The sequence below is a fragment of the Lissotriton helveticus genome, chromosome 2_1, assembly GCF_964261635.1.
Source record: "Lissotriton helveticus chromosome 2_1, aLisHel1.1, whole genome shotgun sequence".
NCBI lineage: Eukaryota > Metazoa > Chordata > Amphibia > Caudata > Salamandridae > Lissotriton > Lissotriton helveticus.
The window spans coordinates 1,195,529,065-1,195,556,526 of record NC_136059.1 but is presented as its reverse complement, the minus strand read 5'-3'; the positions used below and the strand labels follow the sequence as shown (position 1 = coordinate 1,195,556,526).

The window sequence follows — 27,462 nt, the reverse complement described above, 5'->3', positions numbered from 1 at the left end:
ATTCCTGAAGCCAAGAAAACGAGGCATGCCTCTCCTTTTAATAAATTGATCTGCAAAGATATGGCTACTCTGCAAAATATTTGGCAATGTTACTGGCTGGCAGTGTGTTTTCTCGTTCTTCGCTGGAATATGTAACTGCCCTCAGTGAGTAGCTGGATTTTCCCTGTCTCCCAATATATCAGGCTCTAAATGTCAATTTAATATGGACTGGCGCCACACATTCCCTCATATTAGGAGGGTGACTCACATCCATTTTGGGTTTTGCGGCCATCAGAACTAACTATCATGGGAAGTGGAAGTCCATTCGATAAATGACAAATTTTAAATACAAGCTTCAACATGCCTGGTGGAACTGGCTGGAATTTGACCTCATGCAAGGGTTTATTGATACTCAGCACCTTTTTTTCTTCTTTTTTCCAGAGATTTATATAGTGCAAACTTTACCCAAAGGTATCAGGTATTAGAGCGCTTTACATGGGCACCAGTTGCGTTACACAAGGACACATTCATTTTTGTTAGGCATGGATAGATTAAGTGATTTGCCCAGAATCACAGGATGTTGAGCGTCATTGCCAAGACGCGAACCCGGTTCCCAAAATTTGAGCTCGACTGCCTTAGCCGTTAGGCCACATCCTCTCCTTCTTGGTATCAAACTGCTGGTACCATCCCCCATTGTGCTGGTTATTACCTGGCTGTGAAGAACACCTGTGGAGAAGTGGTGTTAAGGTTGGATGGAAGCCATCTCTCTTTTGCTAGGTATAGTGACTAGCAGACTGATCTAATGCTTCCATTCCAACAAGGTGCAGTTTCAAAGTAGCGATTGTGAATTTGACCGCAGACCTCATTAACAAAGAGGGGCCACCTAGGGTGGCAGTTGGCGTTTGACACACTTCACTGGTTGAGGACCCCAGCGACACAAATTTGCTGTCTGTGTAAATTAAATGACTGTTGGACAGCTCAATCAGTTGTATATGCAACCACTGTAGGGGTTGAGTGATTCACGAACATGTGTCATCAGCAGAACATATATTATTTTGGCAGAACATGACCAAAAGAAAACATGTCAAAGAGTGAGGCGAGTTTACGCCCCAAACCAATTGCACAGCTATCGGTGCCGTCTTGGCCAATTCATTCCATTATTCATCTATCAATTCATCCATATTATCAAGTTGATCCAAAGTTTCTCTAATACTTTCTCATATATATGTACAACGCTCTACATGCGGGATTCATTCGGCTTTTTTTCCAGGTTTCTCATGTCAAAACTGTGCCATTCCAGGCCTCTTGTTAAAACACGAAAGATGCCAAGGTTCGTTTCCAAGCAGTGTTTATTGATAGCCCAATGCATTTCGGGCGGAATACGCCCTTCGTCGGGGGACACTGTAAGGTAACAATAAAACTATTACTATAGTGCATAACTGAGTGTTATAATTTCATTCAAAAAGTACACTAATACATTTAAAGCATTTAAAACAATGACACATTACAAAATCTATTATTGTCAAATTCATTTTCTATGTTGTACCTTGAAGAATATATCAACAACGACCCAAGTCTATCAGTGTTACACTGTTGCCTCTACATATAAAAGCGCTATGTTTGCTGCAGAACAGATTCCATGTATATTATTTAATTTAACTCCTCGTGTTCTTCCATCCTATTGCTATTACTAGAAACCAAGTAGATTACCCCACTGTTACGAAACTTTTACAACGCACTACCGTTACGACGCAACCATTACAACGCAAACCATTACAACGCATTGCGCTGGGGGGGCGCTCTAGGATAGGAATAGATTTAATTTACTATCCAACACCTTCCCTACTATCCACGGGGACTGGAGTTGGAATAGTAAATTAAACTATTCACTATCCAACACCCCTAAGCGCCATGCGTTGTAACAGCATGCGTCGTAAAAACTGCGTTGTAACGCGATGCTTGGTAAAAGAATGCGTTGTAACATCATACATCCCATTTAAACAGCAGCTGCATGAACAGTGGCGGCTTGGTAGGGGACAGTGGTGGCTGGAGTACGGGGGTTAGGAAATAAAAAAAGAAAACTTACCTGCTGGGCATTGTCGCCAGTCGCCACCTCTCCTCGCAGGAACAGGAAGCACCCAGGCTGCAAAACTCCCCTGACCAATCACGACGCTGGTGATAGCAGCGTTGTATTTGGTCTTAGCAGCACCGTGGTTCGGCGCTCAGAGAGGGAAAGGGAGCCTGTTTATGTTCTCCGCCCAGGCTGTAATGCAACCTGGGTGGAGAACATTTAAATTGTACATGACTGTTTGGTCCAAACAGTCATGTGCACTTTAGATGCAGTACCAGCCACTCCTACTCCCTAACGTCACAGGACCCCAGCTCCGCCCCTCCCTAACCTGAAGCAACAAAAATACAAAAAAAACCTGATAATAACAGAAGCTATTTATTATTTACTTATTTATTAATAACATTTATAGAGCGCGAACAAATGCCCATGGGCGTCTCGGCGCAAGTATATCTGCATGTATTTACTCCTAGAGGAGGAGCGGATCTAAATCTACTGGTTAAACAGCCATGTTTTTAACTGCTTGCGGAAGGACCAAAGTGAGGGGCTTGTTTTTATTGAATGGGGCAGAGTGTTCCATAGTTTCGGGGCTGATACCAGGAACCTTCTGTCCCCCCAAGAAACCGATTTGGTACGGGGAACCGTCAGGTCATTTAGAGTAGAAAAACGTAACGATCTGGGGGGACAGTAAGGAATCAGGTTTTGTGTAAGGAATGCAGGTCCTTGATTGTGCAGAGCCTTATACACAATACAAAGGGTTTTGAACTTAATCCTATTTCTGATAGGCAGCCAGTGTAGGTATCTAATGGTTTCTGTAGCGGATTTATATTTAGGAATTCTGCCTAGGAGTCTAGCAGCTGAATTCTGGATGACTTGCATTTTATTGACGACCCTTGCTTGTGCATTCGTGAACTAAGCATTACAGTAGTCCAAGGTGGAGAAGTCACCAAGGTTTTACCGGCCGTTTCGGGAAGAAAGGGGAGGATTTTCTTTATGAGTCGCAGTTTATGGAAGGCGGAGGAAGTAATTTGATTGGCATGGGGGAGAAAATTGAGGCGGTCATCGAAGATCACTCCCAAGTTCCTCACTTTGCTGTCAGGTTTGGGGGGGACCAAAGGACGAGGGCCACCAAACAGAGGACCATTCTGGCGTCAATTGTCCGAAGATGACGACTTCCGTCTTGTCGGAATTAATTTTTAGACAATTGGTGGCCATCCAGTCCCCAATTGCCAACATGCCCTCTTTGAAGTCATCGGCTATTTTGTGGCCGTTATTTTTGATGGCCAGGACCAGCTGCGTGTCGTCCGCATAGGAGGTAAGGCTCATCCCATGTGCTCGAATGGTGTTAGCTAGGTCCGACACATAAATGTTAAAAAGTGTCGGACTTAGGGATGAGCCTTGAGGTACCCCACATGGCAGAGACAGGTTGGACGATTGAAAGGAGCCCAGTGTAACAGCCTGAGTCCTATCGGCCAGAAAAGATGCTAGCAGTTTCTTGGCTGTGTGTTGGAAGCCCATGTTTTCGACACGATCGATCAGAATAGCGTGATCGACCGTGTCGAAGGCGGCCGACAAATCTAGCAGTATTAATACTGCTGTTCCACCAACATCACGGATGGATCTGATGTCGTCCGCGGCTTTAATTAGAGCCGTCTCCGTATCGTGAAATCGGCGGAAGCCAAATTGGGTCTCATCGAGTAGATGGTGTTCCTCTATGAAAGCAGACAGTTGTTGGTTCATTGCTTTTTCGGCGATTTTTGCCAGGAATGGAAGGCTTGCAATTGGGCGGTAGTTTTTCAATTCGTCCTTGTCATGGTGTGGCTTCTTTAGTAAAGGTTTGAGGAGAGTTTTTTAAGGGCGTCTGGATAGATATCTGTTCTAAACATGGAATTGCATATTAAGGTCATAGCAGGCAGGAGCACATCAATAATGGGTGGGAGTATTTTAAAAGGACAAGGATCAAGTGCGGAGCCTGATCTAATCGTGGAGATAATATCCGCCATTTGGGTGTTAGAGATGTCTGTGAACTGGGTGAAGATAGGACCGGAGTGAGTCGGAATAGTAGTTATAGAGGGGGAATTGGTATTGTTTGAAAAAGCCGAGAAGATGTTGTTAACCTTAGTGAAAAAAAAAGGTGGCCAAGGCGTCACAAAGGGATTGGGAGGGGGGTGGGGTCAGATCGAAGGAATAGCCAGCTAACTGCTTGGTGGTATCGTAAAGTTCCTTGGTGGAATGTTTGGATGATTCGATCCTTTCACTAAAAAACTTTTTCTTGGCAGCACTAATCATAATTTTATATTTAGCCAACGTCTCCTTGTAGCGCATTTTGGTATCTTCAGTATAAGCCTTCCGCCAGTGCCTCTCCCTATTCCTGCAAAGTTGTTTCTGAGTTCTTAACTCCTCCGTGAACCAGGGGGCCGAAGGGGCAAGTCTGTTACGGGTCAGCTGTTTGACAGGGACCAGTGAGGTGGCGGCAGAGCCCAACCAGTCATGAAATTGTGTTGTGGCGATGTTGGGGTCAGCGGAAAAAGAAGGGTTGGAGTTAATCAGAAGCGTTTTCAGGCTGGAACTATCGATGTCATTCCACGCCAGGAACGGTCGACGGGGGTTAGAAGATAATATGGGGGAACCAGAGTCGTGGACAGTCAGTGAAGCCAAGACAGCATGGTGATCCGACCAGGTAAGGGGAAGGAATTGGGATATGTGTATTTCATCTAGGTTGGAAAAAATGCCGTCCAATGTGTGCCCTCCGTCGTGCGTAGGAGAGTTGACCAGTAAGGGGAGACCGAAGGTTGTCATATCCGCTATAAGGGATGAAGTATCCCTATCCTTTGTTTTATCTAAGTGAAAGTTAAAGTCACCGAGGACTGTTAAAGAGTTTTCCAGGGCCGATGATTCCAGGATGGAGCTGAAGTCGGAGATAAAACCTGCTCTTGGTCCCGGTGGTCGGTACAAGAGGATCCCTCTAAAATTGTAAGAGGGAGATAACTTGATGGTGAATTGTAGGGCTTCACAAGAAGGTGATGGGATGGCGTTAGTTCTTACGATAAATGAGTCACGGGCGATAATTGCTACTCCGCCACCCTTTTTACGCTGTCTATCAAGTCTGTGGATGGAGAAGCCTCTTGGGACTGCTATCACTAGATCTGGGTCGGATGAATTGTCCATCCAGGTTTCAGTCATGAATAGTATATCTAATTTACTGTCCTCTATGAGGTCTGCTATGTCCTGTCGGTGTTTACGGAGCGAGCGGACATTAGAGAGGGCTATTGAAATAGTGCTAGATGAATTTTTATTGATACCGGAGGATGTTTTAATAAGGAAAGGCATAGGTGTATTACAATGAAAACAGGACTGGGCGGAATTACCAGGAAGGGATACTGGATCGAATAATTGGCATTCCTGATAGTTGTGAGGACGCATCTCTCGGAGCCTGGTCGTAGAATAGGTTAGTCGTGAGGTTAGGTCAAGGGGGCCAGGGGTGGTGGCCCTGGGCCCGGACCAAGCGTGGACGGGCGTAGACCTGCTTGCCTTTGGCGCGCCGCCGGCGCGCCCGCTGCGCCCGCCCGCTGCGCCGACGGGGAGGTCTAGTATTTTTATACATGTTTATAAGGAGGTTGGAGGAGGGTGGGAGGGCTCTAACAACTACACCGCCAGCCTTACCCTCAGCAAGATGGCGGCTGAGGAGGGTCGTGTGAGGTGACAGCGCCTGGTAACAGCAGCGCTGTGGCAGGGCAAGTCGGTCAACAGCCTCGGAGCGACGCAAGTCTCGCGCCGAGGTAGGGGCGATATTTTAAAAAGTACTGGCTGAAATATTTACAATTCTTAAAAATACGTTATTCTTTATTCAATAACGAGCAAACAATCAATTTTAAGGTAGAGCAGAGAATAGAGCAGAGATCCCCCGGCTTCCGCCTCAGGGGAGAAAAGACGCAAATATCGCGGTGAACTCAAGACACACCCGTAAATATCCTGGGAGGGCAGGAGGGCTCGAACAACTACACTGCCAGCCTTATCCTCAGCAAGATGGCGGCTGAAGAGGGTCGAGTGAGGTGACAGCGCCTGGTAACAGCAGCGCTGTGGCAGGGCAAGTCAGTCAACAGCCTCGGAGCGACGCAAGTCTCGCGCCGAGGTAGGGGCGATATTTAAAAAAGTACTGGCTAAAATATTTAAAATTCTTAAAAATACGTTATTCTTTATTCAATAACGAGCAAACAATCAATTTTAAGGTAGAGCAGAGAATAGAGCAGAGATCCCCCGGCTTCCACCTCAGGGGAGAAAATACGCAAATATCGCGGTGAACTAAAGACACACCCTTAAATATCCTGGGAGGGCGGGAGGGCTCGAACAACTACACCGCCAGCCTTACCCTCAGCAAGATGGCAGCTGAGGAGGGTCGAATGAGGTGACAGCGCCTGGTAACAGCAGCGCTGTGGCAGGGCAAGTCGGTCAACAGCCTCGGAGCGACGCAAGTCTCGCGCCGAGGTAGGGGCGATATTTTAAAAAGTATTGGCTAAAATATTTACAATTCTTAAAAATACGTTATTCTTTATTCAATAACGAGCAAGCAATCAATTTTAAGGTAGAGCAGAGAATAGAGCAGAGATCCCCCGGCTTCCGCCTCAGGGGAGAAAATACGCAAATATTATCATTTTATTTATTTCGCACGGTACTTCTTTAAAGCAATGGGGCGACGCTCCTCCACCTTAGCGGAGAAGCCGCCACTGCTCATGAAACATGTCTTGGCCTCTCGGCGACTGACACTAGTCAGAGCTTCCCCACCCCTTCATGTACACTGAAAGTGTTGGCACAAAGTGATAACACTATTTTCACCAAACTCCGTATTAACTAATGGCAATTAATCAATTGCCATAATGAGTGTTTCAAGGAGCGCAGCATGCTTGAGACGTCAACAGTTCGAAATAGGGGGAGGGATTTTATGAGAAGAATGAGCTAAGGCAGCCAAGTGTAAATTCATCAGTAGAGATGGTTTCTTCTCTAAAACCTTCCATATTTGTGTGTTCATTAGCTGATGACCATCCACAAGGATCCTCACTTCAAATGCAGATGTATGCTAAGTTTTTGGATAGTGTGCCCATCTCTCCAAATGGTGAGTACGGAAAGTTTGATGTCTGTTACTAACTATGGTTGGGGTCAAAATGTGAATCAACCTTGAGAGCTATATGGCTGAGCCAATACTATGTGTCCTTCAAACAGGCTTGCAATCCACTCTTGTCGGCATATTCTTTCATTCTCCCTTTTTTGTGGAGCTCATGTAACGTCACAGGTTCCTGTTACAGGAGAGATGGCAGCGCATTCGACGGGCAACTACCTGTGAAGATTTTCACTGAAGTCTCTCAGAGACTGATACCACATATCTAAATTGGGTGATTTTGTGAGCTTGAAATCTTGCTGGACTTTCTTTAGAGGAACCATGAAAAGTTCCACAACATTGCTGGACTGTAGCCACAAGGGTGTGATTTTGCAGTGATGGAAACATAGCAATTCGCCAAATAGTCTTAAGTTTTTTCCATTGAAATGCGATCCATTGTCCTATTTCATGGTCGCAGGAATACCAAAGGTCGAAAATATTTTGTTCAGGGCATGAATGACAAAATCTGCCAAAGAGCTTGGAACCAACATGAGTTCTGGGAACCAGTAGAACATGTGCATGGTTGAAAAGAGTTGTATACCAGTTGGCATGGGTCCACAAATGTCAAGGGCAACTTCTTCCATGTGGCAGTTCAGATATCGCCTAGACTCTTGAACATGTCAATTACTGAGAACTGCTTTATCTGATTTGTCAGGATATTGGAACCTTGCCTTCTATCTCCAAAGTCTTCTAGTGGCCACAATGCACTAGTGATCTTCACCTAACTATTTGATTATTTGCTTTCCTAGTGCCTGAGGAATCGCTTGGCAGATATCTCAGAGGACTGGACTCTTTCTGTAGGAGGTACGCTCATTCTGCAAATGTAAAAATGTCTTCAGTACTTTGAGGGTGAAGTATAGATTTGCTGCCTCTGTTCTCTAAAAGTTCTGCCAATGCTAGATGTTAATCAGTTCCAACTCAGCTGAATATATTGGATCCTCCTCTGGTGCTTTAATGATATCAGCCTTGTCCATATCCGGGAGTTAAGGTTGTTTGATGGCATGTCAACTGTATTCATTCCCAATGAAAGGCCTCGAAATGCAGCTTAAAAGAGAAAAATGGGTAAAGAATTTGGGAGTATTCCAGTCATTTCGAAGCTTGTTGAAATTTCTGAAACTATAGTCTTACAACCTCAAACTCCACCTCTCAATTTGGGGTGGCATCCTGTCCCTGGAGCTCCCAAAGACTGAAATAAGTGCTTGATTTTAAATGATAAGTCTAATTTTCTCACTGTTTAAAAACAGACAAGCAATCTCTCGTGACCATGCTACATCAAAATATTCTTTCTTTGCTTTTGAGTTGGAACTACCTGGACTCGCCGGGCTCCTCCGGGCCTCAGCCATGAGCTATCTCGGCGATTAGGGATCATTGTAATGCAGAACTAGCATTGATCCTAATAATTCATGGCAGCAGATCAACAATCTCTTCAGAGAGTGGTGCTTGATGCAAAGCATACCATGTGGTTATCTTCAACAATGTGTGGCCAACAGGCAATGTGACACCTGTATAACCAGGGAGATGTCCGACTCTTCTTACTCAGATCCCTCAGTTTTCACTGATAAAGGCAAAGTCCTGATTGTACTGTACCAAACTCACTAGCTAGCAATAAAATAGAAGGAAAGAAAATATGACGTGCTCAGGATAGAGTGATTGCTAGAGCTTGCACCTATCAGGGGAAGGAAGCATCTTTTTGTATGAAAATGCCTCTAATTACCTTCTATATTTCCTCATAGAACCCAAAAACTGCTGTTCTCATATCTAAACAAATCTAAGGGCCTGATTAGGAGTTGCTCATTAAATTCCATCCCGTGTGTAGACCCCTGTTTACGTACGGGTTGGAATTGAAAGTTGTTAGGTATTTAACGCATCCAGTATTTATGAGATGCATTAAATACCTCAACTGTCATTACATTTCAGCAAGTCAAAACTGCCAAAATTTAACTGGAGAAAATCATATGATATTTACCCTACCATGTGGATTTTGGTGAATTAAACACCTCTTGATAGGTGCTATTTATCACACACGATAAATAATGCACCCTGCGTTATCATTATTTATCAGGTGCGATAAATAACACTTAATCTCGTAATCAGGGCCTAAGTTCGTAGCAAAAGTGATGATGCATCAAGACAATTCTTACATTTTGACTTATTAAATATTTTGTTGTGTATATGTTTTGAGGAACATTGTACTCCATTGAATTGGTGTACCACATGACTGGTGCAGGGAGTGAGGCACCATTTCTGCTAAATAGCTTGGTTCAGCTGCCACATATCCAGACATAGGCACAATTGTACTCCCTACTGTCTCTTCTGCACTGGGACAACTACAAAAATCAAATCCCTTGGATAGGCTCAGCCACTGTCCCGGTAATATCTTCTTTCAGGACCCTGGTGACATCTGCTTTGACTTCCTGTTGTTGCTTGTGCATCATGTCTCTAATGCAGGTAGCCCAATTGAGCTGGTACTAGCCTTGGTAAAAGAAATATTGGTCAAGTGGGAGGTTTTGAGATTGATTTTGGTTGTTTGCTGTCCCCCTTTTCTTCCAGACCTACAATTAAAAAATCAGAGGGTGGGTCCCTAATCAGTGTGTAGACTAAAACTGTGTCCAGTTTTATCAGAGCTGTGACACTTGCTATATTTTGATAGACGTGCACCACATATCTGGAAGATTATAGGTCCACCAAGAGTACTGCCCAAGAAGAGGTGACCAGACATTTACATGTTCTTCTCACAGCAGAACGCTCCACCTGCACTGCCCTTGTGTGCCCTTCTGCCATCATTTTTGTTGAGCTTTCATGAAAGATTTTCTCAAAAAGACTGGGCCACAAAAGAGTGTCAGATGTTCCCACCCCTCACGATGTGCCAAATAATATATGTGATCATGCTTTCTCTCCACCACATCAGTAGATGACATCTTAGCTCTGTTTTACATTCTGTCCTTCGTAATTTTTGACAGTGGCAGTTGGTACAGAACAAGGGTGGCAGGGCTGGGGGTTGAAAAAAAAACAAGAACATTTCCCTCACTTCTGCACGGCTGCCGTCTCTCCTCTGTCATCTCTCCTCTGCTTCTCTTGCCGGAAACAGGAAGCACACAGGCTCTCCTAAGCCAGTAATGACGCTGCTGTCGCCAAAATGAAAGCAGCGTCGTGATTGGTCTGAGTGGCCTGGTTTGGTGCTCAGACAGGGAGTGGGAGCCTGTGCATGTTCTCCACCCAGGCTGTGCATTAAAGCCGGGTGGAGAACATGCAGCCGCGGCCCGTGGAGGGCACTGCATCGCATTTTGCGATGCAAGGCGCGCTACCAAATTCGTTTTATTAATTAAATTGTTTACTTACCTGCAATTATCCATATGCCGGTTTTTAGCACCCTCCACCCTGCCCCTCCCCCTCCCTGCCCCACCGTAACTCCCTCCACGGGCCGTGGCTGAGAACATGCTAAGTGTGCATTACTGTTTGTCCAGCTCAAAACAGCCAGCCAAACCGTCATGTGCACTTCAGTGCACCAATCACTCTTCCCCCTGCTGGCTGTGACAGCAGCTAAGCCCCGCCCCAAACCTGGTTTCAGCAGAGTAAAATATTATCGTGTTATCATTTTATTTTTCCTTTTTTGCACTGCTGAAAAACAGTGGGCGACTCCGCCACTGCAGCCTGTTCTCTTTTATGGTCACGGGAAGGTTCTCGTATGTCTCTGATTTAGTGGCAGAACAATGATTGTCCCTTAGAGCGGATCACTGTGTTCCCTGCACACTCTGTGGCAGCAGACGGCCAGTCACCATGTTTGCTTTCTGTTTAGAGACAGATGAATGCTATATATTTTTAATGCGCTGGAAGGTGACCTCTGACTGACCTAACTTCATTCATGTTTCTAAATGGAATATTTGAATGGAAAAGTGAAAAAATTATTTTCAAAGAATACATTCGATAAACTTGCTTTCAAGTAGGAAGTGAAACAAGGTTGACCATTGTTTTCTCTTTTTTTGTTGATAAATCGTGTTTTCTCATTTTTAACGTGTAACAGCTCAAGTGACCTAAGCATGTTTCTTTTAAAATGAGGAGACTTCGAGTGTGCCCGCTTGCCCCCCTCTCCCGCTCGCCTACTTCGTCCTGCTGAATACCCCTCATAAAGTGCTCACTTATCTTTTGCAGAGCTTCGCACCTATACACTTTCTAACTGTACTTCCAAGACGCTGTAGGAAAAAATCGATTTTTCATTACTTTTCTCGCTTATTGTTTTCTTAATGTTGTCTTTCATCTTTTTATACCTCGTGCATTCCGTATGCTTTGAGATACATTGCACTGCCCTGCTACCTTCCGCATATGAAGGAATGGCATATTATTCCGTGTTTCTATTTATAATTTTGTACAGATAGGCCATGAGGCAGAGTTGCTGAAGCATTCACCAAAACGACCAGAGTCAATAACAACGTTTCCCCTCTTTTTCAACAGTTTTCAGAAACTTTGGGATAAGCTTCGAGCAGAATGAACGTTCTATAAAATACATTTAGTGAGTCCTTGTTCTGAAAGGGAAGATTGGTCTGCACCCCCTGCTTTACTACTTCGGATGAGTGAACATTTACGACTTTCAGACAGTCACTATGGGGTCATCTGCAAAGGTGAATGAGGGAGCCCCATACTGAGATCTCCACCTAGGCTTAGGTGGAAGTCTCCCGTGGAAGAAATTCAGAATTTCTGTGCAGAGTTCTCCACCCAGCTTTAGACTTATCACTGTGCAACTGCTGAAATGAGGGGTTGAGGCGCCTACAAAAAGATTTCCAACAGTAAAGTTACTATTAGTAACTCAGTATTAGTTTAAAAAAAAATAGTAATTACAGTGTTAAACCCCCAAACATTTACAGTAGCAGTTGTATTGACTGTATTACAAGTTTGGCTGCAAGGCAAGTTTTATTTTAATTTTATGTCACATTATTTTTTAAGTTATCAGTTAAATTACATTGATTAAAAAAGTAAATACATTGTTTAAAAAAGAAATACCTCAAATTACAATACATTTTAAATAAAAAATATAACATTTAATATAACATTAAAATAAATGTAACATAAAAAGTAATGTATTTTAATTTATTTTACAATTGTTTTTAAAATTAGTGTTAGCGTTTTCCCTGCAACCATTGTTTTGAATGAGACAGCGCCTTGGTACCAGTAGTGGCCGGCCATGTGTGGTGCTTGCCTTACTCCAGGGTTTCACTGGAGCACATGTAAGAGTAAGACTCTTTTATCAGTAATACTAACGCAGCAGAAGTAGGTATTTATTTTGTGATTCTGAATTATCTTATTCATTTCGGGGTATGTATTTGAACCAACATGTACCTCATTAAACTTCTTTAATTTTCCTAAACTCCACCAATTTATCAGTAATTATTCTCCATATTGCCATCACTTGCTCTTGTCCCTCCCACATGTACTACTAAAACCTATACCTCCATGTGTGGATATTGCCACATGTGCGGATATTGCCACATCTGCGGCTGAGATCAATGTACAGAAGAGATAGGAAATCTCTGTCGGAAGGTTTGTGAATTTCATTTTGGAGCATGTGAAGCAACATACTCCAAAAGGACTTTTGTGAATAGGGCCCGAGGTTTTCCAAAAGCGTAGTGAAAGCTGAGACTCACAGTTTTTAAAAAAAAGATATATTTTTATTGAAAAATAATTTTTACAACATATAACATATAACATGTATTAGGCCTCGCTTTGTCGTTGCCGGGTAGTAGCCCAAACTGGCCGTGTTAGTCGCTGTACAATTCTGGGTTACGTATGTTTGGGTGTTCCCCCTATCCCCTGTCACAGTAGGAGGAATAGAAAGGGTTAGGGAGGGCAGGAAAGAAGTCAAGGTAGAGAAAGAGAGGTAGCATTCAGGAAGTTTTTCTGTTTTTTTTCGTTTATTTTTTGATCCGGCGGGGTACGTTTGAGCTCCAAATGGTTATTGGTTTACTTCTGGAAAGCTGTTGTGAATTTGTATTTGTAATAATGTAAATGCATTTCCCTATGCTTATTTGCAGATGTGCAATTATGCACGATGAAATGCCATTTATTTGTGTGTAATGCAACATTAGTTCCTGCCCCTACTGGGGTAAATCCCCTACCATTTCCAGGGCAGGGAAGAGTTGGAAAATACCCACACACATTTGAATGTGTGGATGTTCTCAAGCTTTCCAAAGAAGCCCCTCTCTATCACTCCCACTCCCTCGCCCCTTGGTTGTAATTTACTCGCATCCAAATGACTCTGTGTAAACACCTAAAGTTTGACGAGTTACTCAAAATGTCACTAGTGAGGGATATCTGTTGTGTGCAATATCCGGACACAAAAAAAGCGCATGCCTGACTTTTGTTTAATCTTTCCTTTCAGATATCTACATGGGAAAATGAGTATTTGGAACAAGGGGAGGAAGAAGCAGAAGATGAAAGTATTTATGTTGACATGCACTGTGCTTTAGGTATGTCACACATCCTAATTTGTTTTTGGCAGCTTTGCTAACACATGCCTATTGTATGAATTGATCAATTTCAGATGCAAATATTTCAACCTGACAGGATTCAAAGCAGTGATGCATAATTAGATCATACGTTGATAAAAGAAATACAGCAAATCAATCTAATCTGATGTTATCTGAGTCCAGAACGAACAGGGGCCAACCATATGCAAATCAGCAATGGCCCTCCTCCAATAGGAACAGTCCAGCACTAGGCCACATCCTCCCTGAATAGGAACACATGGAACTCCTGGCTGCTTTTGGTATTATTAGGTCTACTGTGGAAACTGTAACTTGTGTGTAGCTTGAATCTGATGGCACACTTAACTAGGTGTGCATTTCAAACTTACAGCATCTCAAGGAACATGTCAACCAACAAATAACTAAACCAGTAGGTGATTGCTTGTGTTCCCATTTAGAGGGGATATCAAGTAGGGCTTCCAGGTGGATAGTTCCTAATGGAAGAAAGCCAATGTGATTTGCATTGTGTGAGTTCCTGTCTGTGTGGTACAGTGAGACAAAAACAGAATGGATTGAAATGAGGCCCAAACAAAAAGTTCTACCGCCTGAGATTACTTCAAGTAGTCCTCACATCTCCATTCTTGCTTTGTTTTTTTCAGTGTGTTTGCTCTGACCACTTCTGTTTTGTGATCTCCAATGGTCTCTTTCAGTTCTAATGAATGACTTGGATGAGAAACATTGACACTTGTAAACTGTACTGGTCGGGTGAATGGGAAAAGAAAGTCTCAGCTCACTGAAGTACTTCTGCTTAGACATTTTCGCAGTGGAAGAGTGAAAACAATCCTCCCAGCATTGGCAAGTTACATAAATAAATATGATAAAGAACAAGATGGCTAAACAAACCCAAACTAATAAAATGGATAATTATGGGATCCGCAGAATGGAAGCGAACAGGGCAACTAAGGGGTACTCCTTTGCATCTACCAAGGAAATAGAATTATGTTGGGAGCCTGCCTTTTGAGGCTTACTGGCAACAATTAAAGATGCAAGGACTTCAATTAAGACCAGAACCGATGCAGAAATAATTGTTGAGGGATGATCTACAGAAGGTATCTTACTGGGTCGCAGGGGTGGAAAATGTAGAGAGCCACCCGGCCTCTGCAAAACAAAGTTGCACCCTGTACCACTCCTGTGGGCGGGCTCGCCCAGAGGAGATAAATAAAGGGGCTGGAGACTGCTAAGGGTCTTCGCCCGCATAATGCAATACTGTGTACTGTCTCTGTGTGTGCTGAGCAAATCTAGGCCTAGCTGCGCACAAGGGCAAGGACATTGAGGCCACCTGGCCCTCTACACTGGCGACGCGGCAGGTGTCTACCCACACCATGGCAGCCATGTTCCACCTGTCCGCCACCACGCCCTGCTTCAGCAGCTGCCACCACGAGGTACCGCCTACTGGGACGGTGTTACCCCCTACACTCCTTTGCTGCGGTCGGTGATCACACCTCACCTTTTGGGGGGGCTATCCGGCCGTCATCCCACATCTGGCCCCCACTGACTCCTCGGACGACTCCTGAGCTCCCCAGCTGCAAGGAACGTCAGAGACACCCCTGCTGGGCCCCAAGATACCACACCTCCACGCCGGAAGGCTGACTTCTGCCTCCACACTGCACTGGATTGTGCCCTGCTGCCGGCTCGGCTCCCACACAGTAGCTGTGTAATTACTGGCAAGGAGCGCACGGCCCTGCTTCGCTACAGCGGCGTCCCACGCTCTATCTGCTGCCCTCACTCAGTGGGCCCAGCCCCACTCACTGGGAGAAGTGCACGGCGAATCCTGCAGCGCACAGTGGCTGCATGGTAGCACAATATCAGACTGCAGCACAAACAAATGGTGTACTATGGTGCAAGGGTGCCTGCGTCTGCGCAGGGTGGCAAATTGTGCGCCAGAACAGGGAAGAGCAAAGGGATCCATCATATCATTGTAGATATGACACAGCCCTCTGCTTCAGAATTAACATAGCACAGAGCGGTGCAGCTAAATGGCTTGCAGCACTGCAATGCGTTTATTCCTCGTAAATGAGGCCCATTGTGTTTATGTAGAAACGCAACTGGTTAACGCGAAGAGTGAGCAAGTCAGCAACAATTGGAGTGGCAGTCTGCACCATACATCCTATATATCACAGTCCAAGGGAAGTTGACATATGGACAGCTCCAGAAACACCTATTTATATTATGAATGAAATACTAGACTCCACGGCAGATATGACACATTAGTCGGGACATATGTGCTAGTCGTAAATGTGTGTGCACCATTTGAAGATAGCACATTTTTTCACTGAGATTTCAGGCATGTGCACTCACCGTCTGGAAGAACTGATAGTGTGGCCTGGTGATCTTAACTGTATGTGGGATGAAGAACTTGAATGTAGGATGCTTATGCATGACGTTCAAGCGAGAAGGCTGAAAAGGCTAATGTATGACCTGAACATAATGGATGTATGGAGATGGCAGCATGTTATTTTGTGTTCTATTCCTTTTACTTGGCTGTACACAATATACACACTCATGCTTGGATATATTGTATGTATCGACCTCTTTTGCAGACATTTTTCTTTTTAAACGATCTTTATAGTTTTCTTTATGATAGGTACATCAATCCACGCGCAGTATCACATGATATGTATTACAATGTGTCAATTTCCTCACCAAGTGGTGTCCGGGGTCAGTAAAACTTGCTGTCCCATCAGTTGAATCATAAAAAACACTCAAAGGAACAGTAAGAGAAGTGTACTAAACTGTGAGCTTTTCCCTGTGCCATGATTGTGGGTGAATGTGTAATGGTGTCACTATACCTGTTTAGCCACAGTCAGAGGCAGTGGTTTGGCTCTGTGTGCTATGCATCAGTGTGTAATTGCAGTGTGGGTAGCTAGTCGTGTCCCTCCATTGGGTAGCGCAGAAAAAATAACCAAACATGTTGACGGCATGGGGTAGAAATCTGTGGCTTGCACATTGTGTCTCATTCAAGTGGAGCTAGCTTCCCCTGCTGGGTCTCCCTGCAGTGCGATGATCAATTTGTACCACCTCGCAGCAATCTGAATATTTTTTGCAGTTTGGCGGGTGTAAGGTAAATGTAAATGTAAATGTAGTTGAGCTTATATAGCGCACAGCTACCCGCAGTGGGTTTCCCGGCGCTTGCTTAGGGAACCCTTCCTGGTATTCCCCTGTGAGATAGCAGGGTATCCACAAGGTGAAAGTCAGGCATCCCGCCGAGAGGGGCCGTTGTGGAGATTAAGCAAGCTATTGCCCAGAGTCGCAGAGTGTGAACCCATGAGTCGAGGAGGCACCGGGGCAAGAATTATCGAGTCAGTGGAATTTTTAGCCCAAGACCCCGCCGAGGCGGGGAATTGAACCCTGGTCCAGGACCGATCTCAGGTTCCGGGTCTGCTGCCTCTAACCCCTGAGCCACACTTCTCCACATGCTCTATGTAACACATTAAATTGTATAAACTGAAGCTTGCATTGCCTGAGACTTTACGGGAGGAGGCAGTTGCCCTACTCCATTCTTTCCAAGTTAGTGGGCGACCAAGGTCATGTTCCCATGCCCGCTTGAACGATTCTAAGGGATCTTACTTTGTGTGCGAGAGAGACTTGGTGAGCCAGGAGATCAGCCTCCACCCACTGTCCATTGTGTAAAGTGTTTACATTAGTGGGTGGATTGCTAGTCCTGAGGCTGTCACTCCGGACAGCTGATCCACTCACGCCAGCAGGCATCTATGTACTAGGAATCGCACCGCTAGCAGGCCTGTGTGCTCGGAAAGGTGGTTGAGTGGGATCAGTGCCCCATACTGGAATAAATCCCCAAGAGTCTCTATTACCGTTGAATGCCGCGTGCCACTCTCTAATGGCCTGCTGTCTGTCTAAAGGTGTTCATTGAGCATTAGGGATATCCGGTGCATAGGGGGAATTATTCAAGGGGGCCGTAGCACCCTAAGATGGAATCCAAGCCCTACATTGCCTACATGCAGCAGGTGATTGATGTCAGGGGGTAAAGTCTATCCTGGGAGGTACAGTTATCTTACCAAACCCTGGGCCCTGTCCCCTCCTAGTCAAAGATCCTGGTACAAGTTACATCCAGCCAGCCATCTGGTTGGATATTGGAGTTGTGCAGCGATGTAATTGTATTGGTACACCAAATCCCTCAGCCTCCACTGATCTGCTGGGAGTTGAAATTTGTGTAAGGCTACTCTTCTCCTGCCCCTGCTTCATATTAAGTTGCCTAGCATCATGTTCAAAGAAAGACATGTTCTACAGGGAATTAGTACTGGTAGATTGGCAAAATTATATAACACACTGGGTAACATTACCATCTTGGAGAGGGATATTCGGCCATGGACTGTGAGGGGAAGGGAACACCAGAAAGTGGCTTGCGGCTGGAGTGAAGATATGGCTTTTGTGAGATTGCCCTCTATCATGTTTTGCATGGAGTGGTATATGTTGATTCCTATGTATCGGAAGGTGTGGGGCTCCCACATGATATCATTTGTGCCCACCGCCAGGGCATGCAGTGAACATATAGGGCGTAACGGAACAGGTAGGTCTTGCTCCATTTCACCCCCAGCCCGCAGGCCTCTCGAAAGGCATCCAAGATGTCAGCTATGTCCCCCACTCACTCCCATATATCTTTTATGTATACCAAGAAGAATACAGCATGTGTCTCACCATCCAGTGGCATGCCCCAGCGCCATCCAGACTGCTGCAGGCAATGTGTAAGGGGTTCTATCATCAATGCGAAAATCAACGGGGAAAAAGGGCACCTCTGGCGTGTTCCCCTGACTAACAGAAAATTCGCTGAAATCAGTCAACCTATTATACCGTCACTGTGTGTTCTGTATAAAGTTGAATCATTTTCAATATCGTTCTCTCTATGCCTACTCTATGCAGGACCATGAACATATATTCCCAATTTAATATACTGAACGCTTTTTAGAGATAGTAATATGTGGGGTAATCAGATATTGAAAGATGTGGATCTGCCAGGTATGAAATCACTATGGTCTGAGTGAACTAGTTTGGACATGAGTAGCATTAATTGAGGCACCAGTATCTTGCTGAGTATTTTGAAGTCGCTGCCCATCAGAGAGATCGGCCTATAAGAGGTAACCTCCATGGGATCTCTGCATGGTTTCAGCAACAACACTGACAACGCTTTGAGCATTATCAGGGGTAGGCAACTCATTTCAATTTATTTATTTATTTTGTTTTGGAACTCCTACGGAGGTTCACAAAAACACGCCAACAATTAAAAGGACACACAATACAGACAATACAAAATTCCTTTCTTATACATTGCTATAAAATTATATCAGACATACTGAGAAATGTGCAAATAATGCTATAATACATAAAACAATCACATAACCGACCGATAAAAATTCTTACTTCAAACATACTAAGAAATGTGCAAATAGTGCTATGAATACATGAAACAATCAGATAGCCAACCAATTGGTATTAAATCATACCGGCCTCAATGGACTCAGAATACAGCTCAGTTAATTTAAGGGTCAGCCGGGATTCGTAGTCTTTTGTAGAATTTTATTGGCAGCCCATCTAGGCCCGGGGTTTTTCAGGTGGGTGAGCCAAGTATGGCCCCACGGATCTCTTGCTCTAGGATGTGGGCATTCAAGGTCTCCACTGGTACTGTGCGCAATATCATGGCAAGAATTAATTCTTGCATTTCAGAGTGCTGACAGGAAGGGTCCAGTCGGTACAAGGTTCAGTAATGAGTGCAAAATACGTAGGGAATTTCCACTTGGGTATAGACTGTGGATTCAGGTGATGTGAGGATGGTGGTTATTGGTGCTGGGTTAGTGTCTTGGCAGAGTAGCCAACTAGGCAGCCCAGCTTGTCATCTTCTGCATGTGTCTTGACTTGGTAAGCCTCATAACCAGTGCAGTGCTAAGATTCAAGCAGTTGTTCATGGTGATCCCTTTTCTCTGAAAAAGCTGTGCGGGTGGCTGCGCTGTGAATTCTCAACCTGATCCAGTTCGCAATTAATTGTTCCCCCTGCCCCAATGACAGCATTTATGCAGTGGCCTCATAATGCCAATTTCAATGCATCCTATTCCACTAAGCATGACGTGGCGCTTTTTTCAGTGAAGTAATTGCTGACGGGTTTGCGGGTCACATCGCAGGGTCTTTCAGGGTGGTAGGCTGCAAGCACCAAGTAGGGACTGGCAGGGTGTGTTTCCCCCTTAAGAAGTGCACCAGCATGGGGCTAAGGTCAGAAAAAGTCTTTCCCAGTTATTCCACATTCATGACTGGGTGGTGTGCGGTACTGTAACAGAGGATGCAGTTTAATGTAACGTCTAAATTGTGGCAGAGAATAAAACAAATATTCTCGGACTGTTGGCTGAAGGGAATGCCTACTATCTACCAGTGACCTTTGGGTGAGCCATTATGAAAGATATGTTGCAAGGCACACTATTGGGGAGTGGAGCACCTGGGGCTGCAGTCTATCTCGGGTAGGGTCCAGCACACAATTAAAATCTTCCTCTGTGACCCAAGGTATGTGAGACCTGTGCAGGAGAAGTGTAGATAGCCATTCCACGTCTGAGCCATGCTTGGCAAGTAGACACTCCAGAGAGCAACGCCCTGGTTCCCAATGTTCCCTACACAGACACACAAAGCCCTTCTGGATCAATTTCCGCTGCAAGACAGGGGAAGGGCACCAATGAGCGAATCCAAATAAGGGCTCCCTTATAAATTCTGAGTAGGTAGTGCTGTAACACCGGCCGCTCCAACAGTTCAGGAGTCGAAGCTCTTCCCACTGTTTAGATGTGTTTCCTGTAAGAGTGCCACATGCGTACCCCTTCGTTCTGGGCAGTGTTCATGACATGAATGTTCCATGTTCGGACCAACAACTTAGACCATGGTCCCATGAGGTGAATGGAGAAACGTGGCAGTGGACTGTCTAGTGTCCCTGAATGTACCAGGCAAATGGCTGGACTCCAGGTGAGTTACATCATATAGTAGGTTTCAGGTTCAATATGGAAAACAACAGAAACAACCCATCTCCCACCCCCAGGATAGTAGAGCAACGTCTGACCGTCCAAACAATTAACACATATCACAAGAATTTTTGGGGATATGGCATGACGAGTGTTTGCCTCCGGTGTCTCAGCATGTGAGAGCAGAGGGTATACCATGAGGGATAGCCAGTAGTTGCTTGTGAAGTGCTCAACACAGGGTACCCATTTGGAGATCTGCAACAACAGTGGAAGTGCAAATCACCTACATCTAGGCCAACTCTTCAGGGAGTCCAGTACCAAGTTAAACCATGTTAACAAATTCCAAATTGTTTTAATGGCATTGCATGGGTTCAGGTCCCTTCACATGCAAAGGACGTGCACAGCACAACTCAAAGTCTGCAATGCCAAATCTTGAGCGACTCCTTTAACCTTTCCTTTAGGTAACCGTGGAGCTTGCCCCATAGGGCTCTTGGAGCCTCAGTCAATGCAATGTCTTCTGCCGTTTGTGGCATGACAATTGAGTGCAGGTCTGGTGCCCCACTAGATCGAGAAGTCTCTGAACCTTGGTCAGAAGGGTCTCCATCCAAGACCTCTCTGGTCTGTGTGTCCCAAGTCTTGGACATTGTTTGTCATCACCCAGGCCATGATTCTGTCTTGTCACATCTGCACCAGTGTGGGCACTGTAGCAGAAGGTTTTGCTCCCCCAGGATCCCTTACCAGTGTAGCACCTCTGGGAATGCCACAGGCCCTGCTGTGGGTCTGGTGTTTCAGAATATGATGACTTATAGCTGTGTTGCTCTACTAAGTCCTAGGCCTCAACAATGTCCATAAAGAAGTAGGACTTTAGGTGGGCGATGACTTTGAGTTTGGTGGACACAGCAGGGAGTATGCCAGACCAGCATCAAGCAGTTTCTTCTTGACACCCGTGAATGATACACACCTATGTTGGACTGCCAACATGTAATATGGGAAGATGAGGATTTGCACATTCTCATACATGATGGAGCCCTGGCGTCTTGCCACCTGGAGGATTGTGTCTTTGTCCCTGTAGATCAATAGTTTTGCCACCACCAGACCCAGAGGGGCCTCTTGTGATGGTCGCCGAGCGGGCACTCAGTGGCCCCTCTCCACCATGAAAAGTGGGGCTAGACCCAAATCCTGGGTATGCCCCTGTCCCCATCCCCAGTATTGGGACTGTTAGGATATGTCAGGAAAACACATGTTAAGAAGAGTAAACTACATGCATTACTGCAGCTGTTCGCCAAACGTCAAATTGCAGTTCACTGGGGGAAGAGGAGAAAGCCTACGACCATGGAATGGATTAGAGAGGTTACGTAGGTCATACCCAGCTAACTACGTTCTGGGAGTTGATGCCTCCCATCTCAAGACCCCGAGAAATATTGGAGCCATTTATTGCCTGGACTCAGGAGAAGACAAGTGGGGATGAGGAAGTTGTGCTAAATGCTGTCCAGACTGAAGATGTATAATGATTACAATATTGTTATTTGATAAGGTTTTGGGATGGGTGCTGTCAGATGGGGACTAGAATCTGCTATTCTATTCATGTACTTTTACCTCTAAATGTTTACTGTTTCATGAATACTGTTCCTGGTGATATTGGGGCACATCGCTGTAGTTGCACGTGACAGCCAACGATTATTGTGTGTATTGTGAGCTATTGTATGTCTAGACCATGTATACCTGGCATGTTGGTTTGTTGCATAACAATGTAGATTGGATTTATTTGGAAATACCAATAAAAAAATGAAAAAAAAAAGTGGGACTAGAGCAATGGGTGCATCATTGGCCAACAGCCAATACTCAAAATATTTTGTAGAGTCCTCCCCCTCCACACTCTCAGGGAAGTCGACTATCCCCTGGTTGCTGCGACTTGAATGGCCCTCTGCATCTTCCACTCTGCCCTCCAGAAAGTGTATTTTCCAGTGAGTTCAGCAACTTGGCTACTGAGGTCCTCGGTCTGAGGCTGCCGGGTGTACATGGCTGATTCTGTGTACGCTATCCTGTCCGTGAGCTTGCACTGGTCATCTAGTGGAAGTCCCATTTCAGTCACCACTGCGTCCACCCGGCCTCCCAGGTCTTGTCTGGTGGCTGCGATGGCTGGTAGGATTATGTCTAGCTTTGCCTCCGTAGCGTCAGGCATATTCAGTGGTGACACTGCCCAAGCCACGGTGCGACCCCAGGTCCCCTGCACACCCCATAGGCCGGAGCGCTGTGGTCGAGGCCTTTCCAGCCCCACGCCATCCTATCTGCAGAATGTCCATGGTGGGCTTTAGGCAGTTAAAGCAGGCAAGCCGTATCTGGCCCTGCTATAACTCGATGAGGGGGAACCGTCCAGCCAATACGTGAATGTAACCGGCCTAGAGAGGCACAGCAGTCCCTGTGAGTGGTATCTGAGTCCAAACTGGTGTCAGGGTACAGGAATCACAGGTATCAGTCCAGTACTGAGCAGTGACCTAGTGTAAGTGCTTCAGGAGACCCACTTTCCCCCTAGGTGTTGGCTTAAGGTGGGTTCGACATGGGAAGGCAAGGGCAGTCTCTTTTCCAAAAAGGTGTCTCTGCCCCAGTGTGTTTCAGGAGTGCTGCCAAGATGTCTTCCCAAGGTGGGAGCAGCAAACAAGCAATGGGGCCACCCTCTCTTTTGCCTCACTCACTCTCGAAGGGGCCACTGCTACTGGGTGCAGATCACCATGCTCTCTTCTTAAACAGACTGCTCCTCGGCTCCCACCTGGTGTTTCAGTTATTGGCAGTTTGTTTGCTGCAGATGTGGGTGTGAGGGGGCCAGGTGGCCAGATGAGCCAACAATGTTGCTGCCTCTATACTTCTGTAGTGACTTTTCTTTTCCTGCCTCAACACAGGCTCCTCCCTCCAGGCAGCAGGGAACAAGCACCCCCCCAGACTGGCAGAACCAGGCCCCTCAGACTGTGCCTGTCGTAGACGATCGCGGCCCTGCGGCTCTCGCACCTCCGATGCAGGTCTCACCTCCAGGGGAAAGGGCGGTGGTCTCCACCACCATCATAGCAGCTCCCTTTCCCCAAAGCAGGTCACTCCAGTGTCCTCATGGCAGCAAGGATCAAAGGCCGCAGCTGATTTCTTTCCTCACACTTGCCATCCCAGTGGCCAATTGTCATTGCAATTTCAGCTGCCCTTGGCCACTGTTCCAAGCTGCTCTCTGACTGGACCGGGCTTCAGACCCCCCTCATTGTTTTCCAAATGGAACCAGGTCCCCAGGACCTCATAGGAGCTTCCCTATAAGGCACCCACCATCTTGTGGCACCAAGCCATGCCCCTCCTCTTTCGCAGTCGTTTGTGTACATGGGCTATTTATGCAACATGTTGTCAGCTCATGCCCCATATATTGCACTATACAGACAAGTTAGAAGCTGACCATGAGTGCCAGCTTGACAACTTTTGCTTTGTATCTCGGATTTGTAAACAAAGGGGCATATTTACAAGTCCCTATCCCCACCACAATGTCACTTTTCATGACGTTGTTGTGGCGATAGGGGCTTCGCCTTACAAGGCAGCATTAAGCCACTTATCATGGCTTAACGCTGCCTTGAAAATAAGGCCACCTTCACACTGTATAGTGTGAAAGGGGAGGGCAATGGGTGTTGCGTGGGTGTTCCACCGCAACAACCATCAATTTGATGCTGCCCCATATTTACAAGGGCAGCCTAAATATGGGGCAGTACTAAAATTAAGACCAGGAAAAAGCAGGCAGGCAGGCACAATGAGGGGAAATTGCAAAATGCCAATGATTGTTTATGTGCAGGAAGGTGTCCCTTCCTGCACATAAACAATCATTAAAAAAATTACGTTTTGCAACGTCTATGTGTGTTGCATTAAGCAGCACACATAAAAGTTACAAAACACCATTTAAAGATTGTTTCATGTGCAGGAAGGGACACCTTCCTGCACATAAACAATCTTCCCCTCAACGCAGACACTCTGGTGCAAGAGTGCCTGCGTTGGCGCTAGGCAGCTAAATTTTGTGCCAGCGCATGGAAAAACGCAGGACTGCACCATATTCTTGCAAATATGGTGCAGCCCTGCATTTCTAAAATGAAGCAGCGTGTTGTTAACCTTCTTGGCATAACGAAATGCTTCGCCCCTTTACTCTTAAATATGCCCTAAAGTGAGACAAGAACTGCAGATGCATTTTAAACTGAATGAGGGAAGATATAGCAGTATGATCATTGAGTGGGGCACTTTGAAAATGTATATATATATATATATATATATATATATATATATTCACTGAAAAAACCATAGGTTTTACACACGTTATAGTTAGGAATTAGCATTTAAAAAACGTAGCAAATTCATTGAAAAAACCATAGGTTTTATATCAGTTATAGTTAGCTGGACAATTTACTCATACAAAACCATTGAAATTCCACGTCATAGTTAGTTGTACTCACTATAACTGGCGCGCCCGCAAAGCACTGCTAATGACGTCACATATTACATCACTCATGACATAGTCAGTGACATCACTCATGACATCACTGATGACATCTCAAATGACATCACTGATGACATCACTGATGACATCATCCAGTGAATGTGTGTCTTTCTGGGAAAAAAAATATTTTATATATGTGCACCTAAACATCGATGGAAGAACAAACAATTAACGTGTGTTTAAATGGATGTTTTTTTTCTCATTGATTGTATAACTAACTTATTAAGTGTATGTTACTAAATACATGTATTAGCAATTATTGTTTAAAGTTGTAAATATCTGTATCACTGTCTCCTTTTATCTATAGACGGATGCTTGGGTTGGTGAGTAGCTACATGATTGTCTATATGGGTTATTGGTTAGTTTTGAGTATTAGTATGAGTGTCTGTTAAGTTTGGTGGGGGGTATTACTTTGTGCATATATGAATGAATGAGTGCCTTACTGTTTACATATGTTTTGAAGACAGCATGTGTGCAGGACTGTATGGGTGGATGAGTGTGTGTATGGGTGTGTTAGTGAGTGAATGACTGTCTGAATCATTTCTTTATGAGTAACTACATATTTTTTTAAATTAGTATAAGTAAGAATTGATGCATATAGGTAAGTATGTGTGAGAGTGAGAGATTGTAAGAGTTTCTGTATAAATACGTTTTTGTTCCTATAAGAGATTGTTTTAGTAAAAAAGTATGTGTACGTTTCTGTAGAAGTAAGAGTAGTGGTGTATGTATAGCTGTATAAGCAAGTGTATGGTTGTTTTATAATGTATTTGCTTGTGTGAGTATGTGTGTGAGTAACTCTAAGGATGAGTGTCGTTGTGTAACGAAATGTATAGATGAATGAGTATTTATGATGATTGAGTATGTGTATGAGTAACTATATAGAAATGTTGGTGAATGAGTGAATGTGTATGTAGATTTTGCAATTCCTGAATAGATTATTGTAAGTGGAATTAGTTTCTCCATTGTTTTGACATTTTTTTATTCTATTTTTCAATGTGTGTATCAAAACTTATATTACACTGAGAGAGGGTCTGCCATTCTTTCACAAGGATGATGTCATGAGTGATGTCATGAGTGATGTCATTTGAGATGTTATCAGTGATGTCATGAGTGATGTCACTGACTATGTCATGAGTGATGTAATATGTGACGTCATTAGCAGTGCTTTGCAGGCGCGCCAGTTATAGTGAGTACAACTAACTATAACGTGGGAATTTCAATGGTTTTGTATGAGTAAATTGTCCAGCTAACTATAACTGATATAGAATCTATGGTTTTTTCAATGAATTTGCTAGGTTTTTTAAATGCTAATTCCTAACTATAACGTGTGTAAAACCTATGGTTTTTTCAGTGAATATATATATATATATGTCCGGTTATATTCTGTTCCTCATGTGGTTACTCTCAGTGTATATAAAATGAAACATTTTTTAACTATGAAACTAAGAATTCTTAAAACATTTTATATGATAACATCTGGGAATTATCGGTTACAACATTTGCACTTTATTGCTATTTTTGCACTATCACTATTTGCACTTTCCATGTTTTCAGCAGACATTGTGACATGCCCACTTGGGCTATATTCAAGTTTCTTGAAAATATTGTCTCATGATTTTGGATTAACGCTGTATTGAATAAGAGCAGGTTATTTGGTTTTCATCACTAACTGGACATTTAGATTATATACAAACTATGGGCCGATGCTCTTGTACATAGATGAAATTATTTGTCATGTATGCATTTTTCTACCAGTTTTGTACTTTGTAAATATGCTCTTGTTTTCATTAACTGTACATTTGGTTTTATTATCTGTGAAAACACTGTTGAGTATATCCAGTTTGTTTTTTCACGGCATTCTTTATTGATTGCACATTTACAGCGTTTCCATTGTATAGTACTTTTACCATTTTCATGACTCAATTACATGCACTGTCACTTTAAAAGTTCTGCTCACTGTCAAGCAGTTTGTCATGTGATCAAGCCTTCTCGAAGGCGAAACGCGTCATGGCGGCAGCGCTGGCTTTATTTCATTAAAACCACCTTGCACCAGCACTTTTTGGGTCGACTCTTTGTTGCTTTGGATTTGGCAGGACTCTGCCTTTGAGTAGCAAGCTTCGTGAATATATATATATATATATAAACATTTTCAAAGTGCCCCACTCAATGATCATACTGTTATATCTTCCCACATTCAGTTTAAATTTTTATGTAAATCGGGTAAAACGCCATTTTAAACCGACGTGCGCGACCGGGTGCGCGCACCCCGCTATTTTTTCAACAAAAAAAGGTTT

The 27,462-nt window shown here is 44.4% G+C and overlaps 1 protein-coding gene across 1 annotated transcript in view; it reads left to right on the top strand.

Annotated features, from left to right (window-relative positions):
- The window catches only part of BANK1 (B cell scaffold protein with ankyrin repeats 1), a 2,434,538-nt gene that overhangs the window by 1,858,641 nt on the left and 548,435 nt on the right, over positions 1-27,462 (top strand). The window contains exon 8 of the mRNA XM_078676074.1: positions 13,570-13,657. Within this exon, the coding sequence (XP_078532200.1) occupies positions 13,570-13,657 (88 nt within the window). The remainder of the gene's footprint in view (positions 1-13,569; positions 13,658-27,462) is intronic.